The sequence below is a fragment of the Channa argus genome, chromosome 1, assembly GCF_033026475.1.
Source record: "Channa argus isolate prfri chromosome 1, Channa argus male v1.0, whole genome shotgun sequence".
Classification (NCBI taxonomy): domain Eukaryota; kingdom Metazoa; phylum Chordata; class Actinopteri; order Anabantiformes; family Channidae; genus Channa; species Channa argus.
Window position 1 is genome coordinate 46401220 of NC_090197.1, and position 26459 is coordinate 46427678.

At 40.7% G+C, this 26459-nt stretch overlaps 3 protein-coding genes across 11 annotated transcripts in view; 1 reads left to right on the plus strand and 2 right to left on the minus strand.

Annotated features, from left to right (window-relative positions):
- The first annotated feature begins 886 nt into the window (after positions 1-886).
- neurog3 (neurogenin 3) lies at positions 887-2831 on the plus strand. The gene is made up of 2 exons (XM_067526956.1): positions 887-1096; positions 1881-2831. Exon 2 carries the CDS (start codon positions 1882-1884, stop codon positions 2548-2550), a length of 669 nt encoding a protein of 222 aa, XP_067383057.1. The 5' UTR covers positions 887-1096; position 1881; the 3' UTR covers positions 2551-2831.
- pdlim1 (PDZ and LIM domain 1 (elfin)) lies at positions 2720-8883 on the minus strand. The gene is made up of 7 exons (XM_067526943.1): positions 8643-8883; positions 7183-7334; positions 6656-6740; positions 5317-5498; positions 4799-4947; positions 4495-4612; positions 2720-3354 (listed from the first exon to the last, which is right to left on the minus strand). The coding sequence occupies exons 1-7, from the start codon at positions 8733-8735 to the stop codon at positions 3168-3170; spliced, it is 966 nt and encodes a 321-aa protein (XP_067383044.1). The 5' UTR covers positions 8736-8883; the 3' UTR covers positions 2720-3167.
- Positions 8884-10170: 1287 nt separating this feature from the next.
- Positions 10171-26459, minus strand: part of LOC137139514 (sorbin and SH3 domain-containing protein 1) — a 39976-nt gene continuing 23687 nt past the window's right edge. For 5 of the 9 annotated variants that reach the window (XM_067526906.1, XM_067526866.1, XM_067526874.1 and 2 more), the window contains 14 exons: positions 25138-25187; positions 23187-23362; positions 19751-21187; positions 18567-18631; positions 18267-18437; positions 17573-17619; positions 17193-17307; positions 16890-17015; positions 16606-16800; positions 15878-16393; positions 15116-15211; positions 14042-14229; positions 13790-13896; positions 10171-13512 (listed from right to left, as the gene is read on the minus strand). In XM_067526906.1, the coding sequence (XP_067383007.1) occupies positions 13445-13512; positions 13790-13896; positions 14042-14229; positions 15116-15211; positions 15878-16393; positions 16606-16800; positions 16890-17015; positions 17193-17307; positions 17573-17619; positions 18267-18437; positions 18567-18631; positions 19751-21187; positions 23187-23362; positions 25138-25187 (3357 nt within the window). In that variant the 3' untranslated portion in view covers positions 10171-13444. The remainder of the gene's footprint in view (positions 13513-13789; positions 13897-14041; positions 14230-15115; positions 15212-15877; positions 16394-16605; positions 16801-16889; positions 17016-17192; positions 17308-17572; positions 17620-18266; positions 18438-18566; positions 18632-19750; positions 21188-23186; positions 23363-25137; positions 25188-26459) is intronic. The other 4 variants (XM_067526896.1, XM_067526934.1, XM_067526923.1 and 1 more) reach the window with 4 other exon arrangements.

A 26459-nucleotide genomic window follows, 5' to 3' on the forward strand; every position in this document is an offset into this window, starting at 1 on the left:
CCATTTTACAGAAGCTTACACTTCTTTAATACCAACTTCACCAGCTCCTGCGGTTTGCGCCCAGTCAAATTACGCAAATGCAACCTAATTACAATCACTTGATTAAAAAAACAAATAACCGTGGCAACAGCAGTTTTCACTGGCATGGTCCTCTTGCAGTTGATTTTATAAGCTAGTTTGCTCAGTGACCATGAATAACAGGTATAGTACCCTGCACGGCGAGTGCCAATATTTTTAGTGCGTAAAAACTGGCGTTACAAGTACCCCTTAAGGATCTGATAACATGTACAAAGGCAAACTCGCATGCGATTAAAAAATGTAAATATTTTCAAATAAAAGTAACACAAAACAGCAAATATTTGCGTACTAAATTAATCGTTCTTAAACTTAAGAAATACCAACCGTCCTAATTTCAACATCTACTCATTAACATGAAAATGTGAGAAAATGTATTGCAGCCACGACTGCTTTCAGTGGAGCTGACCAATGAACATCTACACTACACCTATATTTTACCTGTCATTTTACAGTGTTTGGTGCTGGAGGAAGAATATGCCTAGAAATAGACTCTTGCGTTTGTGATATGCGTAAAAACACTTGGTCACTAGCATATAGTGTATTTTCCAAGATGCTCAGCGCTGGGATTGTAACGTGGAGTGGTTATTACATCAAACTATTATTACCACTTTTTAAATAGTAACTGTGGATAGAATATAAAATCATCAGAGGCAACGGCAATTCTGCATGCTGCCTAAGTTTAAATATGATCTGACCTATATTTGTGACACTTTACCACGCATGTATTTCACTGAATATGACACAAAGAAATACAGCATTGTGAAAAATAAGAGAGAGAGAGAGAGGGAGAGAGGGTGAAGGACTTCCTGCGTGGAAGCTGATTGGCCACTTGACAAGCGCTGTTGATTCAGGCGTCCACCGAGCAAAAAGATAAGATAAAGGCCATATAAAATGACAGAGATGCGCATCCATCCCTCACTGTCAGCTGCACAGATACACTCCCTGCTTCTTCAAGCTATAAGAGAGGGTTAACAAGAACTGCTGGCTGTCTCTACAGCTTCACCTTTCACGAGTATAGGTAAGTGCAAATATAGTTACGCATCTTAACTTTTATTATTTAGAGATTCACTAGATAGTTATACAATGTTCTTCGTAACGCGCTTCATTTTTGCCACGTAGAAAAGGAAAAAACTTCCCAGAGAAAATTAGTTCAATCATTTCAGTTGGCTTAGAGACAGTGGCACTGAAGAAAAGGCTGAGCTGGAGGTACTAGATCTTAAGATGTTGAGGTTCTCTTTGGGAGTGACAAGGATGGATAGGATCAGGAATGAGAAGATCAGAGGGACAGCTCATATTACATGTTGTGGAGAATAAGTCAGAGAGGCCAGATTAAGGTGGTTTGGACATATTCAGAGGAGAGTTGGTGAATATATCGGTAAAAGGATGCTGAGGTTGGAGCTGCCAGGCAGGTCTAGAGACAGTGAGCTGCCAGGCAGGAGGTCTAGAGGAAGACCAAAGAGGTGATTTATGGATGTAGTGAGCGAGGACATGAAGTTAGCATGTTTGAGAGAAGAGGGTGCAGAAGGTAGGGTTAGATGGAGGCAGATGATTCGCCTGGAAGAGAACAGCCGATTTTACATTTAGATTTCAGTTAAGTAGGGGTTTACATTTTTGAGGCTGATGGAAAAAAAATGGAAATATAATTTTTGACTTGCAAAGTCTTGCATTCACTAGATGATCTTTTAAGACACAATTCAACATAATTTATTGCAACGTCTTGTAAGACCGTGGTAAGAGTTCTTGTGTATCAGAGTTACTGATTGGATTTAAGCTGGTGAATAACTGTTTGCTTCATTACACAGGATGTCTCCTGAAGTACGATGCACTCCAGGTGACTTGCGCACACCCAGAGACGCAGTGGCGCACAGACTCTCTCACAAACTCCGCAACATTGTGAATGAAGCTGGTGGGACTTCAGAAGACTACAGAATAAATGTTCATGGAAAGCCACAGACATTTTTCCGAGGAACAGAAGCTCCTTCAACAAAACGACCAAAACACAAACCCAGATGTGTGAAGTCAGGACAGCGTGGCCGGCGCAGAATGAAGGCCAACGACAGAGAGCGTCACCGGATGCACAACCTTAACTCCGCTCTGGACGCGCTGAGAAGCATCCTGCCGGCGCTGCCCGAAGACGCAAAGATGACAAAGATCGAAACTCTGCGCTTTGCATACAACTACATCTGGGCTCTGACCCAGACTCTGCGCATGTGTGACCAACGCGCATATGGGGAAGATCAGCTGCTAGTGGAATCGTTTCCGAGAAGCCCGTCGAGCGTTTTATCTGCTGACTGGGAATCCTCTTCACCTGTGGAGTCTGGTTATGTGACCTCGGCTGACTTTGAGCCGAGATACTCTTACACATCGGTTGATGAAATAAACTCTAAAATATTTACAAGAAATGAATCCACGATTCCTATTGCCTTCTATTTTAAGTCACTATGTGTTGAAAACGATCTCAGAAATAATTGAAACTGACCAAATGTGTACCTAATTTTTGCTTTTTTAATCATAATGTCACATCTGTGTGTTGGAAAGCCTCTTTCCTGCGTTGTACTGGTAATTTAATCCATACAATGAAAGACATTGTCACAAAAGAAACCTCCGAAAATACAATCAATTATTTGGGAGGACAAACCACTGGTTTTCGCTGAAAATTTTATTTGGCAATAATATTCAAATGTGTTTTTGAGCCATTTCACTGAATAACAATGTTTATTTATTTAATAAAAATGTATAAAATATGCTGAATGTCTTGTGGGTAAAAAAATTGTCTAATATCATGAACACAATGAAAATGTACAAACAAATGTCCAAAAACAAATATTACTGTAACACAGTGGTTGTCTTTCACATAGAAAAAAGGGAATGCCATCTTATAGTTGTAGATGCCAAACTTATTGTGCAAATTAACATTTTCAAATGTAGTTCATTATGGTCCTGCCTACCAGTGACAGTACTGAAGCAGAATGCAAGAGAAGACCATTTTCTAGTCTGAGAAGTAGCAAGAGCTAAATGTTGGAATGTCTTGGATTGTGTTGTGGCGTCCTGTAGTGGCGTGCAGTCCGAGGCCGGGTTCAGTAAGCACTTTACTTGGGGAAAACTGTGACCACGTCATAGCCCTCGGGTGGAGTCACTCGCTCACGTGCGTGCTTCTCACAATAAATCTGGTCCTCCACAAAGAAATGTCCCTTCTGTTTCAGGTTGACGTCGCAGTCTGCACAGGTGTAGCACTCAGGGTGACGGAACTTGGTCCTCAGCTTCACCACCACCCCACTGAAGCGGACATACACATATAACATCAGGCTTAATAAACACAAAGTTCTGTTCTTTATTCAGATTCTAACATATGACGTTGATTAAAATGATTTGGTATGTTCACTGTAGAAGGTATTTAGCCACACTCCAAGGGTAGTATTTTGAGAGGTGAACATGTTAAACATGTCATTTTAAAGCTGTGATCATCCAAATGGCTTTTGTAACAGGGCTCATTTGTTTGGAAAGACTTTCTACAACATTTCTGAACCGGGCTTTGTGTAACTTATTAGAAGCAAAACACCCAACATTTGTAACAAAACCACAGTGTTGGGTGACGAGGTTTGTGTCAGATAGGGACTATGGTCCGAGCCCTAGGAAGGCTAGTCAGGCACATTTATGTAGAAACTATACGATTCATTTTCATAGTTTTCAAAATGGCATAAATATTGCAGTGGCAAAAGAAGAACAAATTAGCTAATACTTTGCACATGTGATCTTGTACTGCAACAATAAAATGTGTTAATTTACCAGATAAATGGGAGAAGATCTAAATTGGGCCTGAGCAACAACAATAGTAAAATCCACTGAAACTATAAAGTTTAAAGAAATTATAGTTTTATCACATAAAAAAATAAAATATAAAAGCTATGGTGTGGAATCAACTAGAATAAATTTTATGGCAAGACTTAGCAGAAAACGAGCTTCAGGAGAACTGCTGGTTTTTGTTTTGTACTTTTCAATAACTCAACCACAAGAGGGAGACACACTAACCATAGACAACAGAATCTTTGGGTTGAATCAGTGTTTTGAATTCTACTTTTACAAGGTTATAATTTTTCAGTTTTAGGTTGAAACTGTCAGAAAGGTGTTAATTGTACAATGGGTTAAAATGGGTAGGGGAGTCGCACTGATGTGCATTATAATAAGAGGTGGTTCTAACATTTTAGCCCCCCTCGGCTGACCTCAATAATGTAAAAGTGTAAAAACTTTAAACGGCATTCACAGTCACCGCTGAATCTCCTGAGGCAAACCCTGAACACAGAACTGCTTTGACAATGAATTTGGATTTAGACAAAGCCATAAATAGCCAACACATTGCTTATGTGCAATGCCTATAAAAAATGCAATTTGTAAGTCAACAGTGCATTCAATACTTACACAATCCCCGATCCGCATTTGTCACACATGGGTAAGTGGTCTGCATTCCCCACTGATGATCCAATCTTTGTTGAGGGGGCTTTCACACTCCTGAATCCAGATGGTTTATCAGAGTCGCCTAAAAAAACAAAACAAAAAAAACAAATAAACAAAAAACCTTTTACACATCTGTAATTCTTTTCATTCGTAGTTTTTATATTAGGCAATGAGAAGCAAATCCATTTTCTAATCTCTGATTTAAAAAAAAAAAAAAAAATACCACCCTCAGTCCGAAAACTGCCATTAACAATAAACGCTGGCTTACCTGTCTCAAGAATCTCCTGAAGCACCTTGAATGAAGCAGACTGTCGAGGAGGTTCACTCGACTCTTGGTTCTCCTGCAGCATCTTGTAGACCTCTGACTCTGCAGCTACAGGGGGGCGCTTGCCTGTCTTTGATGGATCCAATGGGGCTCTAAAAAGTGAGTGTTTACATTTCAATATCTCTGCAGGACTAGCAGGATGCAAAAAAAAAAAAGCAAACAGCAAAGAACTTTTCGTTATCAATGACCTTATAAGATAAGGTTCATTCTTTAAATTTTATACACCATTTAACTTTTTTTTTTTTAACTGCGTTTTAAAATTGTAGACTGCCAAAGTAGCTTAAGTGTTACATATAAGATTTAGAAACACTTGTCAGTAATATACTTTCTTGTAAATGTATACTTTATACTATAAATACACTTTCTTTGCTTTTTAAGTCTGTCTTGAGTTACTCTTGATCCCCTTAGAACCCAACGTTGACCCAGACTGGATCAAAGGGTGTTATTTCGGCTCATCTTACTTGGTGTTGGGTTCATTGGGTGCCGTAGTTTTAGCTTCATCTACAGCTGAGTTGAAGTTCTTGATGTTCTCTGAAGAGTAAAGACCAGAGGGGTTGTTGTACTGGTTGGACACGACTTTGGAGCCCAGACCAGTGAAAGGCAGAGCACTCCTGTTGTGGGTTGAACCTATGTGTTTCACCTCCTAAAAAATGAAAGAGAAAAAAAACAAACAAACAAAAAAAAACCCCAAAACTTCTGTTAAAGGCTTTTGAGAGCAAAAAGATGAGTGCAGGCATCACATGTTTGTGTGAACATTCTCTGAAACATGCAACACTAGTGCAAACAGTAGTGGTCACACATTTTGACAACTTCAAACATGCTCCTATTTTCTAAAAACTTCATAGGTTTTGTACACGTACAAACATGTAGCTGATATCAAGGGAGTTATGAATATTACTCAACACCTGTAAGCACCCAACCTCTAGTGTTTCATACATTAGTGTTGCAACTTGCAATAATTTTAAAAACTGTGTTTGGTAAGAGAGCTTCTTAACTGCTGCTTCTAGTTTAAAGTAAAGTCACACAAGTCAGCAGGATATGATACATGACTGTGGTTTCTGCCTTAATTATAGCTAATGGTCTTTCAAGACAAAGACGTCATGATGCTGGAATGCTATCAAAGTGGGCACATAAATACCACCAAATCTAGCTCATGCTTCATGGTAAGAGAGAGCATGGAAATGCCTCCAAATATAGCTAATGCTTCAAGCATCTGACAATTAAATTGCAGTATATCCCAAAGTCTATGCAAGTAAATGTAAATGTACAAAAAAAGAAAAGTGGAATTGCTAGCATGTTACAATAGCCTGAAAAGCATTATTGTGGCTTAAAGAATTAAAAAAGTGTGTTTCAAATAGTGCTTGAAATGTATAATTCTGTGTTTATATCAAAAAACAAACAAACAAACAAACAAAAAAAAGCGCAACATACAGAGCCTAGGACACATCACACAGTTTCCTACATGAATTCACACTTTGGCCTCAACCTTCGATTTAGCAGGCAGGAACTGAGGCTTGCGTCAGAGCTTGGCTGATAAAATACAATCTCCTAGGAAACCTCCTGTTGGGAAGTAAACAATGACTTAATTCTTGGCAGTATGGAAAAAGAGAGAAGAAAAAAAAAAACGCCACAAGGATTTGCAGGCGTGGTGGGAAAGGGACTGTTTAAGCTTCCAGAAACTATACGTATACCTGTACATGGGATTTTCCCATTTCAATTTAAATAAAATGAGTTGGGGAATGGAGGCAGGTAAGGAAATCATTTTAAACACTCAAGCCCTGCTTTTATGTTGACACATACCCGTGGCTCAGATGCAAGATTCATCTTGTACGGATGTGACCTCCCCTCCTCGGATGAAAGTGGTGACCACAATTTTGCTTCTGACCTGCAGACAGAGGAAGCAAAAACAAACAAACAAACAAAACAAAACTTGAAAGGTGCAAGATTTACAATAGCTTAAATGTAAAACTATTCTGTTTCTGGGTGTGTTTTCCAATGTAGCTGCACATCAACTATTTTGCCTGTGTCTTTAAATGCACAATGGACGTTGTTCTGTTTTTACGGCAAGACTCCATAACAAGAACCAAACTGAAGACATTTGGTTCAATATGCCTGTTTAATCCATTTTATCTTTGTTGCTTGAAATGATGTGGTGCCAGAAATTCATGAAGCAATATTATGACATGGCACAGTATTACAACATAGCTATACATAAACTGGCAGACATGCCATTTTGAAAACATGAATAAACATAGTGTCACTCCCTGAACACCTGGATTGTGGCTGAGCTTGTGCATACCATACAGGCGCATGCTGTTTTGTTCTACCTGTCTATGGAAAGCACCATCTCATCTATACACCCCTTGATCTTGTTCTGTGCTTCCAAGTGAGTCATGTCGTCTGTTGATTCTCCATCGATGGCCAAGATTATGTCACCAATACACAGGTTAGCCTCGGCAGCTTTACTGCCAGGGTTGACCTAGAACACAAGAGAAATCATTAATTAAAAACCTTTTGGGGAAAAGCTTGAATTGAGGCTTTTAGGTTTTTTGAAACCACCAAAAGCCAAGTTGTACTTTTGTACTTTTTAACATCTATTTCTGAAATAAACACAACTTAAACATAAAATAATAGTTCATAGTTAGATGTGCCCTTATAGCCGGAAAATGTAATTCCCCGATAAGAACTCATGTCTACAGTTCTAATGTTTCACTGAGCCTTGAGGGCGAGCACTGCCCTGAGGGCAAACACTGCACTCAAGATAAAGGCTGGAAGCAGACAGAGTCTCTGGCACAGTCCAGGAATTCCTAATCATTTTTCCATGGGTGGAGAGGACAGACCACTGTAACATTTACAGCAGAAACAACAGCAGCTACTTAGACAAGGTAAACAATAGAGAGTCATATTCTAGTTCATTATTGCCACATTGTAAAACATGTTCAGGTGATATCCCTTTGTGTGTGCCATTAGTCTTGTAAAGTAACTGCAGCTATTGCAAAAGCTTGGATTAGCTCATGTGTTTCAAAATAAAGCATTTTAAATGTTCTTGCCAAAGTCTACAGCCATGATGAAACACTGGTAAATGTGGACAGGTTTAGCATGAACACAAAATGTTAAGGTCACAAAAACAAGATATTTAAAATAGCATAAACCTAATCCAGCAATCAATGACTTCAGACCACCATATTTGAAGCTCTTTAGAGTAACAGAAATAAAACACCCAGGCAAGTGTACTGTTTAAGCTACTGTCATGTGCAAAACTTAGCACCCTCTTATTTTCAAATGGCAATTTGGTTTCATCAACACAATATTTAATGGACAACTAGCTGTATATCTAAAGTTCGTTTTTAATAAATGTAGAGGCAAGGTAGATGCAAACTTTAAATTTTCATTATTTTACTAGAGCCTTTTTCCTTTATATACCCTCATTTCCAATTTGGTTACTTCTGTTGATGAAAGAACATTTGTAGTTGCTGCATGTGTATTGTTATTATGTTAGGTTTAGAGTTTTAAAATAAAGGGTCCTAACTTTTGCACATGATTGTAGCTCAGCTGAAATAAAACGTCACAGCAGAGACCAACACGGTGAGGTAATGTTTGCTAACATAGTCTTGGTTTAACGTTAGCTTTCCATTAACGCCGCTGGTTTACGTTAAGTTGGTTCACTGACGTTAGGTTTCTATCCGTATAGTCTTAGAAAAATCGAGAGGAGACAACAAGTGAAAGTTTTAGCCGGGACAGGCACAGATGAGTGTAGCAGCTAACAGCAAAACGTAACGTTACTCACCCGGGAAATAGCCAGTGGCTGCTCGAAGTCCTTTCCCCCAACCAGCCGGAATCCCCAGGGCCCAGGACCCTGCATTTCCACCCGGAGAGGCATGTCGTTACTTGTTAACAGAGCCGACTGAAGTTAGCGTCAAACTGTCTTTGAAGGTCTGTCCCCGGCGACCAGTTCACTTCCTACAGCATACGAAAAGTGCAGAGATCTATAGGCCGTAGTCCCATCAATACCGGAGAGGGGAGGACTCTCAGGACTCAGCTGGTCGAGTACAAGTTTTCTCGCCGATAAGTGAGAGAGAACGAAGATCGTGTATTGTGTGAGGAAGCATCACTCTTTAAAGTGTGCGGGGAAGGTTGATCAAGCCGTCAGGTAAGAATACGGTGCTGTAAAATCTACATGTCACGTGACACATGCATGACAGCAACTGCTTGTATATTCATTCATTTCCGAGACATTGCATTTAAGATAAAACCCGTGACAAGCTTGTTTTGTTTGTCATCAATTCTCATGAAAATAATAAATGAAATATATAAATTTATGTATAAAAAAAACATAATCTGTTTATCAAGAGCCTGATATACATTGTTCCTTTGATTAAACGTTATATTGCGTTTGTATTAGATGGCGTGAGTGATTTTGAAGAGCTAGATGTATTCCAAATTTTATTTATTTATTTGTTTGTTTGTTATGTAACTGGTATTCTCTAATAACTTTACAATATATATACACATCTGTCTGATGAAATCACAGTCTAACATTTGTTTGATGTTGAACTTTTTGATTAAAAGTAACATATTTAAAAATGAGTAGGGTGCTTATGTGTTGCCCAATAGGACTTAACGGTTCATGATTGGAAAATACTTTGCGGAGTGATCCTTCATCACTTTTCTAACTCTCAGACAAGTAGTACTGTTAGTTGTAGGGACGTCGGCCTACCGGTACGTCACCTTGTTATATGCAAGCTTACCATTTATGGTAGAGCCAAATCCCAGGATGTGGAATGTGCCACTCCCAAAATAAAAATTCTTGCCCTAGGAGCTCTGCTGAAAGTGCAGAGAAAAGCCCCAGGCACACTGACACAATGAAACACGTCCTCTTTTGTGGGCTTACCAAACTCTTACAAAATATGCGCTTAATCCAGGTGAAAAGGATCCATTTCTGTAGAAACACATCTGTTAACACCATCACTCTAATTGGATTTTTAACCAGCATGTGTCACAGGCTTCACAGAGCAGCTAGAATAAGCTAGTAAAGTGACTGATATTACAGAAGCTATCCCTAATTTCACCATTGTATTTATTTCTATAATTGCCCAGGGTGTTGTCTAAATAGTATACAACATCAATAATAATCACTACATAACAAGCCACATTTCACCAACCCAAACTAACAGCTCCATTTACAGCACAAATGCATTTGAGCAGAGGATTTGTCTTTTAAAACACACTTCACAGAAGACTGTGTTAAAAACTGTGTTTCATCACAGGATTCCCTCTGTTTTCATTCAGTTTACAGGAAGGCAACTCACACCAAATGGTTTAAATTGATTTATTAAATATTGCATAATACTGAAGTCACAGCAGTGTATAGAATTTTATTTTAATATTGTCAATGTAACAGCACTGCAAATTGAAGCAAACAAACCAAACGTGTTGCAGGTTGTGTGTCTCATCAAACTAGTCCATTGTTATGATTATTAATCATTATGTTGAAGCACTGTGTCACACATTTAGGTACAGTACATGACAAGTTCTTAGTAAATGTTCCCCCATCCCAGAGACTAAGACTGATGGGAAAACAATTGTTATATTAAATATATCATGGATACATTTCAGCGATAATCAAACAAACAAACAAAAAAACAAAAAATGAAAATGAGGCACAATTTTGCTTCAAACGTAAGGAATTATGATCCTCACAAATGGCAGCGTAATGTTCATATGTGTCAAACTTCCTGTGCTCATAAACGCTCCACTCTGTGCTTTGCCAAAAAACCTTCAGGTAAATAAACCTTTGCAAGTGATGAGAAGCTCAATCTGATGCTCCCATCACTCACAGTCGACTTCTTATTTTACATATTTACAGTCATTCTTGTGCTGTGCTGCATGTGTACACTGTTTGAGCCAGATTCATATACTCATACATTCATACATCCTGTGATGTTTTACAGAGCACAATATTACAGAAAGAATTAATTGCGAGTTGTTTTGTGGCTAAATGAGGGATTGCTTATGTGACCACTATAGTGTGTTAGAGATGGAGCAAAACTCATCCTTTTCTTGTTCTCTCATGGAAGACAAACTATTTTATAGCCTTTGGGTCCACAAACTCCCAACCAATCAGCACATTCATGAGAAGCTAGTGTTACACAGGAACAAAAATGTTTGGCCAGCATTTGGAAGGAAAAACATGCTTTTGTGGTGTCACAAAATACCTGAACATTATATCAGTGCTATACAGGCAAACCCACAATGCAGTGCATTACATTCTGTTTTATTTTTCTGAGTAAATACTTCATTTCAGAGAGTCTCAGTGGTGCTTATTGCATGAAGCAACACCTGATTTTGTAAGAGGACGAAACACTGAGTGCTGCAGGATTTTATTAAATACTTCATCGATTTTTAAACTTCATATATCACTAATGTTTTAGTCACATACAGCTTCAAATTATGGTCCAATAAGGGCAATCATCACTGCACTACTATTGCTTACACATTCAAAAAAACTGAGATATACAGTAACACTGTTAGATTTATTAAGTGAGACTTTTATCCTTCAATACTTCACTTTGTATTTTAGATTTTGTATAGAGCTAATCAAAGAGTTATCCTGAATGGTAGGCCACTGATAGTCTGACACCATTTGATTAGTAAAAGTACGTAATAGTAAGCTTCAGATTCCTCACTAGAGCAACCCTCCTGGTATTTTAAAATACCTTTTCAACAATTGTCCCTAAAACTACACCCATGTACTACTTTGGGCAGGTCCTAACACGCACTGAGAATTTTTTGCAAGTACAATTTGACAGCTCTGCTAAGGACTGGGGAGCATACTTCAGTGGTTGATGACAATGAGGAATTTAATGAAAATACAAGCAAAGAAAAAAATAACAATAATTATCATGCTTCTATGTGCATGTGTAGATAACCTACTCTGACATGTGGTGTCTCTTACAAGATCGGATGATGAAGATGTGGGAGCTTTGTCCTCACAGGAAGACGCCCCTGATGCTTTGATAGCCGAATTCAAAGCAATTTTATATCAAGGAGATATTAATGTTCAGTGTGCAGACACAGTTAACGTTGCCATAGCTTGTGTTTTCTTTGAGCTAAAGGTGCACATATAGGGGTGACAGTGTTTCCTGCTCTGATTTGTTTGCCAATCTCAATTTTATACTGGATGCTATACTTACTATGTGAGTCATTCCACTAACTGCATTACCCAAGTTGGAGTCATTACATATGAAAATATGTAGCCAATATTTGAAGGCCTCTTAAAGTTTTCTGTACACATTTACATGACTAAAACATACAATCTTATCATTAAGGGCATGGTTAAAATCTCATATGCTTTTAAAAAAACAGCATCATTTTATAAGACACCTTGTTGGCTGTACTTAAAACATTGATTAGCTTTTTTTTTGCCACCAATGAGTAATCTACTATTACTTGTTTGGTGGGATCTCCTTTACCAAACAGGAAGTTAAGTGCTACCGCACCTATCCTGTCGTTGAGCTGGAATCAGCTAACTTACAGGCATCACCCATCAGCAAACACAGTTTGCTTCTATTTTAACAAAGGAGGTGTAAAATGACAAATAAATAGTTTCTCAAAAATATAGGATGTGCATATACTTTTTAAAGTTTTTTTGAGGCATCCATCACAGTATTGGTTTCTGAATTAGATGAGATGTCAGTATTTTAGTGTTCATAGTCATGCATGCGGCTGTTGAATTACAACCTTTGAATAGAATACAAAGACAATACTTAAGTGGTATAGAAAGATTTTTGGGTTACACTGGGAGTTTTGGGAGTTTTAAATACTGTGATGTTCTTCAAAAGTAGCCAATCTTTATTTTCCTGTCTGTATGTCAGATTAATATTTCTAAAAAGGCTTCACATGTAAGGCCTAATATATTTATAGTTATTTTCTTACATTTTGAATGAGGTAAACCATCCAAGAATTAACCATCACATTAAATACATCCATGGTAAATTAATCCCAACACTGAATTTTTCTTTTGCAAGCAAACGCTAGACAAATAAAAATAATTATGATTAATGAAATGCATGGTTTGCATCATGACAAACATCTCTGGTGCTAAAAGGTAGCTCATGACAAACCGCTCCCACCCCCAAATAATACAAAGATACATTCTGACTCCTCCAAAGTCCATCTCAGGTAATAAAATCTGCTCTTTCTGCTGCCGGCCTCCAGACTGAGGTGCTACTTGAACACTTGCGCAATGGTTAAATTACATGGACGAGATGGAAGCTACTGTGTGTACTCTATATTAAAAGCTAGCTTATGGTAGGTTTTCACACAGAAGATTCCACATGTGGAACGGACAAATTCTGTTAAGTGACTGTGTATTGAATGATCAAGGTGTACACCATATTGAGGTTTGGGCAGTGAGCATCTCTGTCTTCGCCTCTTACAGTTTGACATACCTCAGGCCAAACTGATCACTTTCCCAGACAAAATGGAATCGCCTGGCTAAATGACTATTCTAACCAATCAGCCATGCACGATAGAAATGACTTCCCAAGCTTGACAGGCAACCATGTGTTTTAGCCAGATTAGATATCTTTACAGTTTCACCTCCTTCACGTAATTCCCGGGGAAAGTCCCAAATTGTTTTGTCCTCTTTGAAGTTCCTGTAGAAAAACAGAAAGAGAAACTTAGATCAGAGAACAGGAAATTCAAGTGTTCTGTCTCAAAATTCTAAATCGATTTTGTACAAAACTATGTCATCTCAGATATATTTGAAGTAAAGAGCAGGAAGCGTGCAAGCACATTGCACTCTTCAAAAAGCCTACATATAACATTGCACACATGTGGTTCTTTACTGTCATTCTTCAGAAACCCTATATGGAATAATGTGACAGCGCCAGTGTGACTGCATCTCTGAGGAATTTATCCCAAGGCACATACCAACAAACCAGCCGTCATCGCACTTCTCCATGACGCTGACGAGATCTCCCTCCTGCAGCTCTAGCTCATCATCGTTCTGTGGCACGTAACTGTACAAAGCCTGGAAACTGGAGCAGGACACAAAAAAATAATTGCAAATTTGCAAAGCTGAAAAGAGACGAAACGTTATTCACTAAAAATAAAAGGGTGGGTGACCTAAAGTGCAATTAAAAAACTGTGTAAAACTAAAACTAAAACTCAGATCTTACTCACATTCCACAGTTGAGACGGCTCGGCTCCGGGCTGCTGCTGTGTGACTGGGGTTGCTGGGAAATGATGAGAGATTGTTTACTGAGGTGGGGGTGCAGTCTATGGACAGAATCATGGGGGCGGTGGGACAGGGTGCTGCAGTACCTCACCGAGGTCTCAGCTATATTTAAGATCTCATTACACACTGCCTCCTAGTAGCAGGTGAAGTCATCAGAGAAAGACAGACAGCAGGCCCACCGAGTGTCCCGGAAGAGGCCGAGGTGAAGTTGAAGGGGAGAGGTGAGGAGTTAAAGAGTTAGGGAAGGGGGGTGAAGGAGACAGGAAGGTAGCTCCAATAAGTAGAAAGGGAAAATCAGGTAGTGATCCGTTAAAAGCCAGAAGAAAAAGCAGAGGAGATGTTGGAGGAACCCAGAGGGATTGGCATGAAAAGGCAAGACACCAGAGTGAGAGCACGTAGACAGGAAACATAAAATATTAGTTCACTTTTTAACAGGTAAAACCTAAAGGAATAGTTGGACATTTTGGGTAGCGCTTGTAAAAGGTAAACTGTATTTTTAATAAAGTGTATAGAATGAGTGGGGAGAAAAGCTAAATGGGCCAGTAAACCTTTGCTTGACTTGTTTTTTTCAATTGTCTATATGTAAATGATCAGACAACCTTTCCAGTAGGTTTGAACTACTTTCCAATAAAAAAATCTAATCCTCGGGTTTAAACAATGTTTGTGCTGTATTGTGTTGATAAGTGAGCTTTGAATAACCAACTTTGATGCTGCTAAAGTTAACTGGCCATTCAGTAACATATTTAACAAACCAACAACCAAAAGAGAGATACTTATCTTTTTAATGTTTGGCAAGAAAGCAAAAAATAAAACCAAAATGTTGAACTATTCCTTTGATAAAAGGCTGGTCCTCTACAATCTTATATGTGCAACTGTATGCTGCACAAATAAGAAAAACAAATATAGAAGGCATAATGCCTGTTAAAGGTGATGTGAGTAAAATGGATGTTTGAAGATGGTAGGTTAAAAATGAAGTTACATAATTACACAATATGTTTGTAAAACTTTTATCATCTTACCGCAAATGAGTTAACATTGTTGTTATCCTGGATGTCAAACAGCATCACAGGGCTTCTGGAGCTCTGTCCATGATGGTCACCTTCATTCTTCACAAACTGCAACACAAAAATATCACATCAGTCTGGACATAAAAAATAAAAGCTGTTCCCTGGTGATGGCAGCATTGTCCACCTGCTATAGATACTGTCATACTGCTGAGACAGTCAGGTTGTAGGTTTCCTGCAGGTTGAAATTTTAGCTTGCAACACCTTTTGAAATAGAAACCAACACGTGAAACCTATAAATACTCACTAATAAATATGTCACTGTTCAAAATAAACGTACAACTTCCCAGTGCATTCAAGTTACCACCTCTGCACAGCACATCAACATGCAATCATATGTTAAATTTTATGTAGAAAAAAATTACTTTGAATCTAAATACAGTCCTGGAAATCCAAGCACAACAGCTGCTCTTACAGCTAGGAATCTGAAACTCTTCTTTTTCAACACTGTAAAATATTAGCGTGTTAGTAGCGCACAAACACACACAACATCATGCATATTTGCAGTCTTCACTAATGTGATAAAGGTGAACTTATTCTGCCTTTAATAAACTACCAGATGTATCTCTCCAACTGGCTAAAATCAACTTCAGGCCACATATAATTTAGCCACAACATGTACACTTCTGCTTCAGTATGTCTAGTTTAGGGAATCAAACTGTTGCCAAAAGCCCATGTTGCAGAGTGATACAACACCGCACACCATGCAGAAGATACCTCTGCAGGGCTATTTTGCCTGTTGCCCTGGGCTGCACGGCCCCCATCCCCCTCTGTGCCTTCCCCCTCTGTCAATTCCTTCTCCCCCCTGAGCCAGCCCTCCAGCACAGGCCATCCACACGGGCTCATGCTGCGTGACAGATGTGAAGAGGGATGGGAGAGTAGGAAGTCCTCCCCCTGAGGAGGGGTGAATGTAAGGAAGGGAGTGGTTGAGTTAGGCCTGGGAGGGTAAGGCGGTGGGAGCGGGGAGGCTGATGGGGAGGCCATAGGTGAGATGCAGTATGGGCTGCCGGTGATGGGAGGCACAGGGCTGACAGAGAATGGTGGGGGCAGGTACTCGCCGCAGCGGTAAGACACAGTGGGCAGCGGTGGCAGGGGTGGGGTGGGGGCAGCAGGAGGGCTCCCGCCTCCCACAGTCAAGGAGATCCACTCAGAGGAGATAGCGTGGACCTCGGGGGACACGGAGCGGCGGGGGGAGCGAGGGAGGGGCAGGGGAGAGGTGGTCAGACGGTTGAGCTTTTTATAATAACAGGAGGAAGATGATAGAGGCAGAGAGAGGAAGAAGGGATGAGAGAAAGGAAAGGAAATGAAGGATGAAACAAATTCACTAGTAACAAAAAAAATAAATTAAAGGTGGGCATCAAAGTGATCACAATAGCTAAAAATGTAGGTAAACGCTCAATTACATGTTCTACCATCGACCTGTCAGTTTGGCTCCTTGTCCTTACCTGAGGAGAAGTATTAGTGCTGCGCTGTGGCGACTGGCTGACAGGAGGGTCTGGAAACTCCACTCCGTTTCTGACCCGGGGCCTTTTGTGCACGTCTACATAGGTGACAGGGAAGATGCCTTGCCGATTAGTGCCGGATATTTTGCCTTCGAACCAGTTCTCATCAACTCTCCGAATCAATGTGATCTTCTCTCCCTGCAAACATAGGAGGTTTAGAAGATTGTTAAATATTGTTGAAAACTTTAATGTTTTTCAGTGTGTGATAATTAATTCCTTCACCACACCTTTCTGAAAGACATCTCCACCACTGTGTCTCCATTGAAGTTGAAGCGGGCGATAGCCTCTCCGTATTCTAGGACCTGTACAGGGGCACTTTTCTTTGGTTGGGCTTTCTCTGTGGGGGGAAGGAGCTGCACAGGAAGACAAATAACAGAAATGACTGAGCAAAGAAACACAATTTTAGGAAGAAACGAGAAGCAGTTTCTGAGTTTGTCATACATGTGAATCAGAACATATTAAACATTCTTTAATTTCTACAATTAGCTGCCTTTCAAGAAACTTCATTGTGAGAGAGAGAACCCACATACCTCAACGTAGCTTCGCGGGAAAATACCAACTCTTCCATGATGTTCCCCTTCATACCAGTTTTGATCTACCTGTCGAATGATGTACACAATGTCTCCTTTCTGAAATGGCAATTCCCTAGAAATCAAGTTGCAGAGATATTAGTTTCTCTCATAAAAATGAAAGAATTACAATTTTAAAACATCAACATTTAAATAGTGATTTCTTCTCTGATAATAAGCAAGGTGGAACCAATATTACCACATATGTGATTTTTACAATATTTTAAATCAAATAAACAGCCTAAAAACAAATGCTCCCAGTTTTGTATTGGACTACCTCTGCATTGACTGAATTGGCTTTATCCTGCATCTACATAAAATTTCAGATTTTTCCTACTTACTTTAGAGATTCTGCTCTAAAGTCAAAGCGAGCCATGGCTGGAGTTTTCTGTGCAGGAAAAAAAAACAAGCATTTTATGACTCTTTTTTTATGACTACAGCTAGATACAGTAAATATAAATCTTGCACACTAAATACTCTTATGTACACACACCTTTGTCACTTTTTGGCCTCTCTCTGTGCTTTATAATTTACAATAATAAAGAAGACTTTCTGGTGTTCGTTGTTAACTGTAAACCTGGGTTGTCCTTTCAGAGTCCCCTCTGTAGACAAATATTTTACCAATGACAGCAATGACATGCTTGTGACTGACCGGGTTACTTGTCCTCTGAAGCATGCCCAGATAGAAACTATAGTGGGTTGTTTACAGTAAGACTAACCCTCCAAGAGTTCAGAAAAACTTTGTTAGAAACACTGGCAGAACTGATAAACACATTCTGTATACAGTGTACCTAGTCGACTGTGTGTGCAAAGTCTGTTGGAAATGTTCATTTATAAACTCTACAACAACTATTGCTCTCATCGTCTGAATTTTGACTCAGAGGAGAAAGCCATCTGTGTCTGCAGAAATCTTGCTGACAGGCTCATCACCACCCACCCCCTCCCAGCACAAACTGGGACTCACGCACAAACTGACAAAGCATCTGCCATCACTTTTCCTGCTTACAGAAGGATGAGACAAGCCCTGCATTGTACCTCTATGCCTGATTTCCTTTTCACTGTGTTATCTGTGATGTTGAGCAGGTCTCCGAAGCGCTCGTTGGTGATGAACTGGTGGTGCGTTGGAACAATGCCCGTGTGTCGCCTCGATGCTGTGTCAGCCTCTTCCTGTTCCCGCTTCAGCCGCCGCTGCTCCTCCAAGATTTTCTGCCAGGAAACCAGACTAGACTGTTTGTTCCCTGCAGATATGGGTCTTGTGTACTCTTTTATTCTTTACTGAAGCAGTCAGTGAGGTTAAATTTATGAAAGTTTGGCTTGAGTTTAAAGTGGATTCACCTCTTTGTCCCCATGACGTCTCCGCAACATTTCATCCTGGCTCTCCCCATGGGCTGGGGATGAGTCTGAAACAGAAACAGAGAGAGGTTTATACTGCAAAGCCTTTTCAGTAAGCCCAAGTAAAGAACAAAACTTTTCAAACATAAGACAATGATATTGTAGTCAAATCCCTAATTCTAATCAACAGAATCATAAAAATATACAATAACTACAGTACAACCACACATGCTTTAAATGAACACTAGAAATTCTGAAACACTAAAAGAAAAAGCACACACATGTCAAAAAAGCCAAATGTAATCCTGCATGCGCATAGGGATGAACACAGAATGATCCCATGTGTGTTCGTGAAAAAACAAATGCAGGAAAGAAAATATGAACTCTATATAATATTGTACCTTATACAAAATAAACATCCTGACATCATGATTTTACTGATCAAGTTTCAGCTTGTAATTTGTTACTTAATTTGCTCCCCACATCACCATAGATGTTTCATTTTGTTTCTGATGCTCCAAGTACCAGCTGTTACGTAAAAGAAATCAAAGCAGGAAAACATCCTGTCTGGCTAAAACAAACCTTTTATAGTGTGAGAATGAAAGATGGCAGATGTAAACAGTCCCCAATAAGCTGGGAAATAAAATATGAATACAGACATGGTGAGACATCAATTTGAGAGAGTGTATGCAATCTTAGGTCATAATAACCTGCTTAAACATTGCAGTGGATTTCTGGGATTGTTGTTAAAGATGAGGTTATAAGGACAAAATTTGACATATCATTGTGGAACATAAAACGTTAATATTATATTTCCTTTTATATGACCCATAACCATGTAACAGATTCATCTGGTTTGATGTAATGCTTATGCAGGCTGTAGCACTCTTGCATACAACTCAAATCTGATGTCAAAAGGAGATATACATTACCAAAAGCTGCCGAAGTGTTTTGAAAGGTTTGGGGGACCATAATCAATCACAGAGAAATGGAAGAGCACCAATGGGCTCACAATGAGATGGAGGCTTTCCTGCCACCTTTAAACAGACCACACAGACTAGAGATGGAAGGTGGCGGAGTCGCTTTGTAGAGAAAAGGGACACAAGGTGAAGACAGAGTTGATAAATGGGTGACCACAGAGGGAGGAGAGAGGAGGGTGACAGTGGTGAAGGGATGAAGATAGCCACCTCTGCGGTGAGCTGCCAGCGGCTGCAGTAGGTTCCCGTTGGCATCCAAGCACTGTCCATTACTCAGGTAGTCAGTGTTGCCTCCTTCAACGTTACTCAGCCTTTCCAGGACTTCCAGGGAAGACAGGCGCTGAGGAATCAGGGGTCTGAGCTCAGGGGAAAGGCTGCAGTGCCTCTGGGTGCCCATTGTAACCTTGGTGGCTAAAATGGTCCTCCTTGTCTGGTGGGACTGCAGGTTCTTCCGTAACCTAAATGGAGCGGGACCCATGAGGAAGAGGTTCCCAGGCAGTGTAGTCTTCTTCTCTTGAGGTGGCCTCTCTTGTTGAGTCGTGGCCTGCTGCCTCTCGTGCCTGAGGATGGTGGTGAAGCGTGTGTAGGAGGCTGGGCAGGATCCTTTGCACTTGCTGGGTCTCAGGAGGAGCTGATTGTTCATGTGGTGCAGGAGGTGGTCTTGGTGGTGGAGGAGATGGTTGTGTTGTGGAGGAGATTCTGGAAGCTTTGATGCGCATCCAACATTTTGTTGGATGAGTTCTGGGGAACCTTTACTGAAGATCTGCTCCACCTCTGCCTCGGTGTTACAGGGGAAATTAGTCCCGATGTTAAACCTGTCAGACTGGTCAGAGGTCAGACTGCCTGGTGACGAGGCCTCCTCCACGGAGGTTTTGCCTTTTTCGTCCACTGGGGAACTGGAATCTGTCTGGGTGACATCGGCTACTAGAAGTGACTCGGCTGACACTGCAGATGCCATATAAAGATGAGCGGGGCTTTGGTTGGGACTATGGCTGTTGCTGGAGTGCAAGGTGGGCAGAGACGAGGAGCGGCTGGGTGCAGCGCTGAACTGCTGGATGATCCTTTCAAACTCGTTGACTCGTGATGACACAGCGTCTCGTGGAATGTTATCTCCATCATCAGCCTCTGACCTTTCATCACCCTCTCCATTTACCTTCTCAAAAAGAGAAGCCAGGCTGCGGACGCTGCCGTGGGGACTGCAACCTGCCGAGCTCGGTCGCTGGATGTGATGCATGGTCCTATACAGGCTAGAAAAGTCAGACTTGCTTCTCCTAATTGCAGGGGAAACATCACAGAGGCCATCTGCACATATGCTGGCACAGCTAGACCTAACGTCTGAATGTTGCCCACTATCTTTTTCCTCAGCTCCAGCAAAGTCTCTGTCACATGGTCCTGTGTAGAGATCCTCACAGCTGTGGGCCTTTGGGTGCCTGACAGCTTTGGTCTGGCTTTCCTGACTGTCACCACTGGGTGGCAGCAGCTTGGGCTTGAACTTAGAGGGCAGGATTTGTGGTATGCAGGCTTTAGCTGCAGACAGAGGCTTCTTACTCTTACACTGGTTACCTATTGCATTACTGGCAAGAACTGATCGACTATTTACAGAGGAGCAGGGCGAAATTATATAGCCATTCCCACCTTTATAATCCACTGGCAAGCATGCAGGACAACAGAATAAACAACATATTAGATTACAATGCTCACAGGTTTACACACATACACGTTAAAACTGAGTCAGGAACATTTCTAAAGACCAAGTTCCGTCAAAAGTAGATGAAAAGAGGAAGTAGACTTGATGCATTGCACATCAAGTAACTGATGGCTATTATACTAACAGTGTGGTGCTGCAGTGAAGAATTCTGCTTTGTAAAAAATGGAACAAGGGGAAACTGACTGTTGATTAGATTCCTGCATTATCAATGTCTCTATAAACAGCAACATAACAAATAACATAAAGTAAATAGCAACATGCCATGAAATGTTCTGTGTTGTTTAGGGTCATATAGGAATTTGTAAAACTAACACTATAGTACCAGAGCAATTTAAAAACAAAAAGACAATAAAACAATAAAACGTGTTGTCTATTTTGTATTTATTCTGAGGCTAAACACATTATACACACATTGTTGCATGTCCTGCTTTGACCTCCTGTATAAAGTATATTCTCCTTCTCTACTTTTAGCACTTACGCTGGTAATAAATGGGCTTTGGACACTACCTTTAATATACTGCTGCCCTAAACAGCTGTAAATAAAATTTATCCTGATTCAACCTGATGAGTAAAATATCACTGTAAAAGATCTCTAGAGAAATACTTGTGTCAGTTCTTGGCTATAGTATGCGAGTGGTAGCAGATGGAAACCAGGAAATGACACAACACTTTGACATGCTGTGGGACTCTTCTGTATCACAAGTGACCCATCTGTTACATTCATATCTGCCAGAAAAACAACACAGACAGGAAGTAAATGAGATAATTAATCTATGTGATGTGGAAAGTGAAGAGTTAACAGTTTGGCCACTAAAGTGCCCTCGAGGAGATTATTATTTTTTTTTTTAAACAAAAAGATTTTATGGGAAACAAGCACATGATAAAATGTTTGGTTTCTAGCGCTTGTTTCTTACTTTGGGCGTGTTAAGACTTCACCTTGTATGTGGGGAACAGTAAGTGAGGCTAATGATCAAGGTGGTGCCTCTGGCAGGAAGCTAACAGAGAAGCATGCTACTGTAGTCAGTTGACTGGAGTGGCGAGGTTTCCAGTAGGTAACAGGCAAAAATAAAAATTAGCAGCTATTTTGGTATATCTGGGTTTCAACACCATTGACATGCATGTTCTCTTCTGAACTGCTGTAGATATAGTCCATCTATTAGTTATTATTGTGGAAATATTCTTAATGTTATCTCTTGAGTGGACTCTTTCTGTGTTGTTCTGTTCTTAGGTATAATGTAATGACATGTCACGCATGCCTTTCTTTTTCTTCCTTACATCTTCCCCTCACCTCCCCCAGCATTTCTTTGCTCGACCATGTGCGCAGGCATTCCAGTCCCTGACCTCACACTGACAGCTGACTTCCTCATGCCTGCCCACCCTCTGTGTCCCTCCTGTTTATCTCACCCCTGCTTGGATGGATTTTAAAGAGCAATGCTTTGTTTATCTCGCTGGTCCCCTCTCATCCATCTCTCCCTGGCGCTGGAACACTCTGGAGTCTTGCCCTAAGCCTGCCTAGTGACTGGCGACTCACAACTGGAGCAAGAGCGGGGAAAATCCCCAAGGTTAACTTCCATCGACTTAGCAAGGCAACCTCACACCCTCCATGAGTTTTCCAAAGCAGATGGCCAATACAGGTCTGGTGAAAACATCCATGACATCAATAATAAATCAAAAGCTACTGGGGTAATGAATGCTGCGATGTGACTGGCCAATGCTGTGATGTCTGGGAGCAAAGAAAATGTGAGGATTTCAACAGAAAGGTAAACGGAAACACATGTATCCCTGTCTGACATTTTAAATGATCCAACATAAGTGTCTGTAACTCATTGGTTCTGTCTCAGCAGGAAAGGCTTTTAATGGGCCGGCTGTACTGTCTAGCCCAACATCCAAATACAAAAACATACGCACACCTTCCATTTTACTGGCCACATGTCCTACCTTTAGAAGAGGAGGAGCTACCATGGCGCTTGTTTAGGGCCCGTAGACCTTGTAAGGGAATGTCTCCACCCTCCAGGACACTCTTGTAAACTTGGCGGTCGCATTCTGGAGCCGTAGGCTCACCCGTCGATGATCCTCCGTCCTTCTCCACCTCGCTGTGTCCAGACTTGCTTGAGCTGGACAGGAGTGAGTGAACACAAAACAGCTAATTAAACACACTCCAGTTCATTCAGAGGAGTTTTGTTACAAGTTTTTATGATAAACAGAGGCACACAAATTGGAAAATAAGCTGTCATATGGTTCTTATTTAGCATATCTTGAGGTAATTCCTGTCTTCGCAGACTTGTGGGAGACAAAATATTTAGAGACAGAAAAAGCCACACTTGAGAAAGAAAGTGCACAATTTGGAGACTGATGTTGAGAGATGAAACATTGGCTCATAAGCATAAGTTGGCATTCTAGACAGGCCAGCAAGACAGATGTCTATAAAAATTCTCTGGACATTCCTACATAGTGCATCAGCTTCCACCATGCACCTTTACATCTCTCGGGTTTACTGTCTTTAACATCCTTTAAATGTACATGGATGTATGCACATTCAAGTGATGGAGGCTCCAGTGTCATCCAGTGAAATAAAAAACCCATACAGAGCCTTTTCACTAAAGATACTTGTTTTTCTAAATGTGCTTAGATTTGCAGTGGTGCCAAGACAGATTTACAAGCTTGCACAAATGTATGGCTACATTACCCCTTCATGTTCACTGGCCCAACAAGAGGCTCTTTCACAGCTGTTAGAAAAATGTGTGGACTGCTGACTGCAGAGAGCCATTAAAATCATTTTGGTTCTAGGTTACCTATAAGAATTTACATAAGGTTATACAGGAAATGTACAGCACAGGAGCCAGGCATGATTTAAGACCATCTGTTGGGAAGGGTTTGGTGAAATCAACAGTCAGTGCGCTGCCTCAGAGCGAACCAATGACAGACCTGCTGCAGGCAAACTATAATGTTCACCTGTTTATATGGAATGATGATAAGTCTTTTATTGCACATATGAATTATTGCATTTATAGTAAAACAGAGTATAGTACAACAGCATGTCCTTAGATTTAATTCACGTGCTAGTTTAGCTTTTATTCTCTGGTGTATTTTTTCATTTCTTTGCAAAGATGTCCTTTGAATGTCTCAAATTGCAATCAGACCTTGAGGGAAAAAACATCCTGCCTTAAACATATGTTCCTTTGAAGGAAGTCAGTTTATGAATCGAGGCTTTGAAAAGTTTTAGGTAAATGGACTTCCACCACCCTTCATGAGAAACCTCTACCTTACAAAACTAGAAAGAAACCAAAGGATGAAATCTGGATCTGAAATATATTTTCAAATACTCCACTGTGATGACATAATGATTATAGCAGATGGAAAGGTTTTGGCAGAAATGGAAAGAAAACTTTCTTCTGGGCTGGAGCACAAGACAGTCACCATGGTTTAGTTCTAACTTCCTTACTAACAACAAAAACAGAAATATTAGTCCCAGCTTTCGATCAGGCTTATTCAGTTTTCTTTCTATAGGATACAACCACTGTTCATAATCCAGTTGCTAATTCATTCTGAGATAACGGTTTTTAAGCTAGGCAGTAGTTCCCTCTATCTAACTGACATCCAGGGTACTATGTTTAAATGTCACAGCACCTATGACTCCACTCTACTATTCCCTACCCTTCTAAAAACATCATGAAATACAGACAGAGGACCCACTGTTCAGACAGCTTTTTGGTTTATGAACAGGATCTCCTGAGGAAGCAGGAATCCCCCAGCAGCAAGCGGGCGAGCTCTAAAGGGTGGAGAAATCTCTCCCTGACATTTATTTTCATAACATGCATTAAAAAATCATCAGCATATTGGAGGATTCAGAGCACAAGACGTTGAAAAAGAAGGATAAAGATGGACTTACTACTGCTGCAGGTCGGAGGCTGTTTCCAGGGGGCTGAAAGAGGGGGTACTCTGCAACAAACCAAACAAAGAAGTCATTGATAGATCCACAGGAAGGTCTCCTCCAGCTAGAACAGAGGCAGGAGCATTAGCAATGGGCAGATTCTGTCTGATTTCGCTGTCTGTCGCTGCTCTGGGCTTCTCTCTCGAGCTGCCAGGGTTCTTAGTTACTCTGGACTGGGCTTGGCATGAAGGAGTAAGCGTGTGTTTTGGCCTGCATGCAAGTTGGAGAAAACAAGCGGCGGTGAGGAGAGTGGAGGGGGTGGGGTGGTGGGCGTGCATCGGTCAGGGGGCACCCATGTGGGGAGGGGGCTGTCACAGGCTCAGCCAATAGGCTGCTGTCTCCCAGTGAAGCCGTCTTTATTGTCTGGTATTGAGTCACTCTCATTAACAGTAGACCAGACCGGGACAATTAACCAGCTGGTGGTGCAGGCAGGCCGAATTACACACACACCCACTCTTCTTTACACACATACACAGACACACACACACACACAGGCAGGCTGAATTACACACACACACACTCTCCTTAACACACACACACGCACACACACACACACACACACACGCGCACACAAACACACATATACACACACAAACCTTTACGAAGGCAAATGCTCACAGACAAAGTAAAGAATACAGTAAAACATTCATATAGAAAAAAGAAACAGATATTCATACCAATGTTATGGTCACAAAGAACAAAAACATAAAGCCAGGAAAAAATATAAATAATTGATCAATAAGAGTAAAGGTTGTTGTTATCTAGAAGCAAATATTATCTTCAAACCACTGGGGGGGGGGGGTCGTACAGTGTGGTAGCACCCACTGGTATTTTGAATGGTTTACGGCCAACTAACTTTAGCCCACTGTTTCTGTTGCTTTCCTCTTTTCGGACGTCACAGTGGGTAAAAATAACAGACTTGACACGGACACTATGAATAAGAGCGCAAGTGTTGTTTGCAAATACGATTGCACAATCCCTATCCCAACGAGCTCGACCATGCTGTTAATACCACATCCACTTCCCCATGGTGCAGCCAAGCCTCTACTTCCCACACCTATGACCAGACAAGGAGCATTCTCAACAGCTCATCGGCCACAACATGCCTTTACACTTAGTTGCCAGGGCAGAATGTCATTAATAACCTTTCAGAATAAATGCCTACCTTCATAAGAACAGAACAAATGGCTGGCAGGTCTACAGTTTAATCTATTTATAAACCTAAATGTTCCATGTCTACTTGGAGAAAAAGTCAGTGTCATTGAATAATCTGCAGCTCT